Raw genomic sequence first — 6,382 nt, forward strand, 5'->3', positions numbered from 1 at the left:
TATTTGAAGAACGCTCAGATTTCACTATTTTTAATTTTTACCTAAACAAAGATTATTGGAAAGTATAGGCAAACCCGCATGAAAACTCATCCCTTTCAAAGTACCATAGGGACATAAGCAGCTATTTTGATGTATGACTATTTTGATGTGCATTTTACATCAAAGTTGTAAACCTTGTCTTCAGCAGTTAGGCTCCAACAATAGCTTGAAATCAATTTTCAGGTGCACTTTACCAAATGAAATAGACTGGTTTCTGAAAGCTGATTATGAATTAATTTCTTAGAAATGGAATTATAAATTTTAAATGGAGTAGTGGTGCTATTGTGTGTGTGTGTGTGTGTGTGTGTGTGTGTGTGTGTGTGCTGGGAAGGAGGCTTACAATTTAAAGGACTGAATCTAATTCTTTGGCAAGCCAAAGCATCCTTTTGTCGTTTTAATGATCACTCTTTTAGTGTGTCTGTGCTGCAAATGTGAGTTTTTGTATGGCAAGTTTTCTATAGCATGGGGAGAAAGGGGAGGTGGGGGGGGGCTACACCTGCACTAAATAGGGAGCTTGTTAGGTGACTGTTGTGATCAGTCCTGGACTTGTTCTGCCTGATCAAGCACAGTAGGCAGAGATCCAATCACAAAAGCATTCCACAAAGCAAGCAAAGCAAAAATCTTCACTAACTGACTACTGGAATGAAAGCTGCTGGGGTCCATTCCTTCCCTTCACTGGAAAAGAAGCATGTTTTACTAAAGACGGAAGGCAGTGGTGACTATGAGGACAGCCTCTTTTTTTGCAACCATTCCTTGAAGACGTCTCAAAACAACTTTGTGCAAGTTGTACATAGTAGATTTACTCCAAGTTTTGTTTCTAAGAGCAACAGATCCTACTCTTACTTCTTTGGAAAATTAGCCCTTTAAAAACCTCCCACTGTTCCAGGGTAGGCTGCCCCTGGGGTCAGCTTTTACTTCAGCCTAGTTATCTTGCTTTCCTTGATTTCCCAGAAGACGCACCAATTAGATGTTTTAAATGCCTTTTAAACCTTTGAAACAATATTCCTATCCATTATCAAGTTGTCACCACACCCTCTTCTGAAAGGGTGGCAGGTTAAAAGAAGAAAATGAAGCACAGCAAAGATGACTTGCCCGTCCCTACCAGTGACAGAGAAAAGAGACACGGTTTCTCACAATTTATCCTGTGTAAAAACAAAGCAAAAAAAGATCAACACAAAAACATATTCCAGAGCCAAATACTATCTTCTTTTAATCATCTCCTGTTTTGGATTAATTATTGTTGTTACCCGCTCCCCCTTTCATTCATGCTAACAAATGAGATTTAGCCTTTTTGGTCAATCACAGCAAATCAGCAAAACAATGACTGCATTTCAAAAAGTATCATCAATACTTGATTGTTACTGCTTAATATCCTGTGCGCTTATTTAATTCCTGCACTTAAATATAGGCATTTGCGGAAAAGCATCTTTTAGTTGTTGACTTGAAAATGAGGTGATGGGTTGGTGGCACTCAATTTACCATGTCCTGCTTTGTCTTATCATTTAGAAATGGAGGATGTTTAAAAGCATCCTCTTGACCTTTAATTTTAACTAATTCTAAAAAGTAGAATCAATGTTTCAATGATAACCCGCTTTGTCTAAATTTAGGATTAGATGAAAGCTTAAGGTTTTACAAAGACCAAAATGATTTCGTGTGAAAATTTAAAACTGAATTCTACCCACCATGTTAAATAGCACCAATAATGAAATGCTACCTCCTTTATCCTTAAGGCTGTAGATGGTAGCGCTTCAGCTCACTCATTAAGCAATGACCATTAACTTTATGGGAATTAATTATAAAATTACCAACCTCTTTTTGGAGAGTCGAACTTCTTGTTGTCAGGTCTGGCAAAGTCCATTCTCACGTAAGTGTCATCCTCATCCTCATCCTCAGAATCTTCTCTCTCCGGGGGTCTCGGCCCCAGGCGATGGCAAGGTGGTGGTGGGGGAGCAGCAGCTGCAGCTGCGGAAGCGGCCTCGCCTGCCGCGTTCATACCTCCGGCAAGGTCGGCTGCTGGGTCTGGGACTCCCGGATTCGCGCCTTCAGCAATGTCCTGGGCCCCCCTCACCGGCTCCGCAGCAGCAGCATTAGCAACAGGTTGGAACCAGCGGGTGGAGGCGGAGTCAAATCCAGCGGCGGCCTCTAAGCCCGCGGCGGCTGCGCCGATGCCCGGGACCGCAGCTAGCGCGGAGGCCGCGGCTAACGCGCGGCCCACGGCTAAGGTTGGCGCCGCTGCGGGAGCAGCAGCCAAGGAGGGGGCAGCATTAAGGTCTCTCTGGAAGCTGTCAGTCGGGAAGGCCGAGACAATGGCCCTTGCGGCTGCAAAGAAACTTGGCGTAGGGCTTTGTGAACGTCTTCTCCCTTGCTCCTCCTCCTGCAGCAGCCTAGCTACAGGTGGTGGTTCAGAGGATCGGCTAGGAGAGAGAGAAACGTCCATACAGCACTCAGAAAATGGGTCGACCACGTAGATTCGACCTGTTTCAGCATCATAGCGAATGGCTCTGTCAGCAAAAGGCACGGCTGGTGTCATTGCTGGGTTGAAAATCACTTCAATGTATTCGCCCTCTGGCACATTAGCATTGCTACCTGTAGCATTGGGAGGAAGAGGACGAAGTGGCCACCTAGCACCATCCAGAGATAGGGGGTTGGCACCTGGTATAGCTCTTAAGAGATCTGAGAGGCGGCTTGCTGGATTTGGAAATGGCACTCCGAATTCAATATTCACATAATTAGAAAAGGCTGGCCGTCTGGGGTTGGCAATTATGCCCCATGAATCTGGCAGTCCTTGAGCACAGGGGACTGACATATTGCTATCTCTTTTAGTGAAGTCAATGTTGACGTTGTCACTAGAGCTGTCAGCTTCTCTCTGCTCCTGTGTGGGCTTTTGTGGTTTGGGCTTGATTTTATTTCCTTTTATCATGAAAGAGAGCCGGTTAGGTCTCTTAGCCTTCTCCTTTGGGGGGCCATCATCTAAAGGCTTTGAAGGTGACTCCCCATCTCTAGGCTTTGAGAATGACCCCTCAGCTGAAGGCTTTGCAGGTGCATCTTTGGGGCCCCAGTTAGATGAGGCTTCCTTGTCAAGGCCCCTCCCCAGGAACTTTCCAGGTAACATTGGTACATACTCACTGTGGTCACTCTGTCCCAGGGGTGAGCTCTGAAAAGGATTTGGCAGCGAGAAGTAGGAGCTCCAACTTTTGGATGAAGAGCCACCCTGAGGATTTCTGGGGTTTTTTGGAATTGCACCAGCGCCAGGCGCCATAAACATGTAGTCACTGTCACTGTCATTGTCCTTTGAGTCATCCTCTTTGTTAGGATCAGGTGCTTTGGGAGGACTAGGGGCAGGTGGTGGGCTCACTCTAGGAAACATCATCATGTATCCTCTTGAATCTTCAAAAGGTGATTGAGAGTGGCGCTTTTTTGAAGCAGAGACATTTTGAGGAGCCATTGGCATATAATCACTGGAGCTTGCAAGAGGGGCAGCCACCCCTGGCCTCATTGGCACATATGGGTCATCTTCATCTTCATCAAAAGCTCTGGCTCTGTGGGGACCACGAGCTGCACCTTCTAAAGTCTCTGTGTCTCTCACCTCTTTGGCTTCTTTGCTTTCTTTTGTGGCTCCTCTGTCAGCACAAAAATAAAGGCGGAATCTTCCCCCAGACTTCCCTTTTCCACTAGTTGTTCCGGCTGGTGGGGGTGGGGGTGGGGGTGGGGGTGGGGGCGGAATTTGCTGTTGCTTGCTTTGAGTTAATTTGCCAAAGTAGGATCTTTTCTTCAGAGATTTTCCAAGGTCACCATCACCATCTGAGCTTTTCCCACTTCCTGAGCCTTTGCCGCCTCCAGAGTTCTTGCCACCACCTGTGCCATGGCCATCTCCCGGTCCCTGGCCACCACCTGAGCCAGGCCCGCCTCCAGGTCTCTGGCCACCACCTGAACCATGACCACCTGAGGTGCCCTGACCATCTCCTGAACACTGGTTTCCTCCACCACTCTGGCCTCCTGAGCCCTGGCCGCCACTTGAGCCCTGGCCGCCTCCAGATCCCTGCCTCCCACCTGAGCACTGGTTTCCTCTTGAGCTCTGGCTACTGGAGCCTTGGCCACTTGAGCCCTGGCCACCTCCTGAGCCCCGGCCATTTCCTGAACCCCAGTTGTTCATGGGCATGTAGTCGCCTTCACTTCCTTCCTGACTCTCTTTGACCTCTTTCCCTTTTCTCCCAGAGTTGCCAGAGTTGGAGCCAGAGGCTTCACAAGCTCTGTTATTGGGGTCTTCTTCAGGGTGAGGGGCACGTACCGGGCTGGGCGCTAAGCGGCGTAAAAAGCTGGCTGGCACTGAAACCGCTCTCCTAGACCTGCGCCCTCTGGGCAGGTGCAGCCTTCCTTGCCTGGAGGGATGCAGAGGCTCGCTGGGTGTTACGTAGCGCCTGGTGAAAAGCATCTCATCTTCTCCATCACCAATGGACCTAAGGTGGCAAAACTGCTCAAAGCGGGACCTTCGGAGCCAGCCGCCGGGCTCGAGCGGCAGCAAGCCCAGGTGCCTCCTAGCGGACAGCAGGGTTAACAGGTGGGCGCCAATACTGATGCTGTAGCTGCGGCAGCGGGCTCGGTATTCATCTGCACACAAGGCCCTCATTTTCTCCAAAAACAGCTCATGCATGTTTTGTGCCACTACACAATCATCGACCTGCATCCACAACTCCCCTGGACCGATAACGGTGGACCTGCCGACTTCTAAGAAGAAGTACTGCTCTGAGTGACCGCAGCGACGGATGCTCAGGAGCTGGACGACCACGCTGGCCACTTCGGTGTTCAGCCTCACAAACACAACCTCCTCGTCGGTAAGACACAGCCGGAACACGCCGCTCAGCTCTTTTCTATGCCCCAGCCCCCTGGGTTTGACTACTACCTGCCACACATCTTTGTAGAAGGGTGGCTCCGCCGCCGCTGCCGCCGCTAGCGCGGCCGGCTCTCCGTCCGGCTGTGCGCCCAGCGTGCCGCAGCGGCGGCGCTTGCTCTCGAGGATGAGGCGGCTGAGCAGCAAGTACCAGCTTTCTTGCTCCGACTCGTTCTCGGCCACCATAGCGAAGTACTCGTCCTGCGTGAAAAGGGCAATGAGGTGTCGGTACCTTGCATCAGCTCGCTGGCTCACGGAGAAGCACTGGTATAGGGTGATAACGCGCCGCGGAGGGATGAGCGCGGGGACCGCTGCACCAGAGGCGGCAGCCGCTGCTGCAGCCGCCGCAGCACGGACACTGTGCCGGAACTTCCTGGCATTTTCGTAGTATTCTAGCCGAGCTGGGGCGTCAGCGGTCTCGAGTTTGAGCACGAAGTAACGCCTATGCCCATGCTTCTGTTTCCGCAGGTAGCCGCGTTTGCAGACTTCGTCCCCGACGGGGAGGTCCTCCTCTTCAGACTCGGAGTCTGACCGGGAGCCAGTGGCCGTGGAGAGCCACATGGCTCCCGGACAAGACGACCCGGTCCCAATGAGTGCGGTCGGGGTTCCCGAAGAAAGAAGCGGGGTGGTGGTCACCGCTGCTAGAGCTGCCGCCGCTGCCGCTGCTGCAGCTCTCAGTCTCCTTGTCGCTTGGTCGCGAGCGAAGGAGCTACTCGCCATGGTGATGCACGATGGTTTTAAGGTGAGCGGAAAGGGGGAGGGGGCACTCGGGGAAGGGAGGGTTGGTGGAAGAGGCCATCTACCCCCATCGGCCCGCCCCAGCCCCCTCCCGCCTTGGCCCGCGCCCCCGCCCACTTCACTCTGGGCGCGCGGCAGCGGGCAAAACAACACGTGACTGCCGCCTCACGCGGCGGCCGCTGCGGATCCAGCTACCGGCGCAGTGGAGGGGCGCAAGCGGCCACCAGTAGAGATGTGCAAGGGAGGGGGCATTGATCCCAGGAGGCGGGTCCACCTCCAGCTGGGCCAAGACCCCCTGGGTGAATCTTAGGACCTGTGGGCCACCGGAGGACCCATAGGAGGAGGCGGGGTTCTTTGGCCACATGGGTCCTAAAGGGGAGCCCAAAAAGACAGGAGGAGGCGGGAGGAGGCCAGGGGGGTGGAGGAGAGAGCGGCTAGCTATCAGGGCTGGGTGTGGGCGCCACAGTTGGGGCTTTATTGGCTGGAGGGGGCAAGAAGTGGTAGGAGGGGAAGGAACGCCAGAGGCGCCAGGGAGCAGAGCTGGCACTGTTGCGGGACGGTTTGTTTGTTTATTTGGGAAGCGGGAGCCAGGTGAAACTGTTGCAAGACTCTGATTGGTTGGGATAGGAGCCAATGGGAGGGTCCGACAGGAAGGCGGCCCTGAATTCATTAGTTTGGGGGAAGGGAGGGGAGCTGAAGGGCTAGGGGGCGTGGCTG

General features: G+C 52.4%; 1 protein-coding gene across 1 annotated transcript; it reads right to left on the reverse strand.

The window, feature by feature from the left end:
• Positions 1 to 1,840: 1,840 nt before the first annotated feature.
• Positions 1,841 to 5,647, reverse strand: Irs4 (insulin receptor substrate 4). The gene has a single exon (XM_034635501.2). It carries the CDS (start codon positions 5,645 to 5,647, stop codon positions 1,841 to 1,843), a length of 3,807 nt encoding a protein of 1,268 aa, XP_034491392.2.
• Between the last annotated feature and the right edge of the window lie 735 nt (positions 5,648 to 6,382).

The sequence above is a fragment of the Marmota flaviventris genome, chromosome X, assembly GCF_047511675.1.
Source record: "Marmota flaviventris isolate mMarFla1 chromosome X, mMarFla1.hap1, whole genome shotgun sequence".
NCBI lineage: Eukaryota > Metazoa > Chordata > Mammalia > Rodentia > Sciuridae > Marmota > Marmota flaviventris.

Bases quoted from the DNA above. Each gene is read 5' to 3' on its own strand.
- Irs4 (XM_034635501.2), bottom strand. From the start codon at position 5,647: ATGGCGAGTAGCTCCTTCGCTCGCGACCAAGCGACAAGGAGACTGAGA.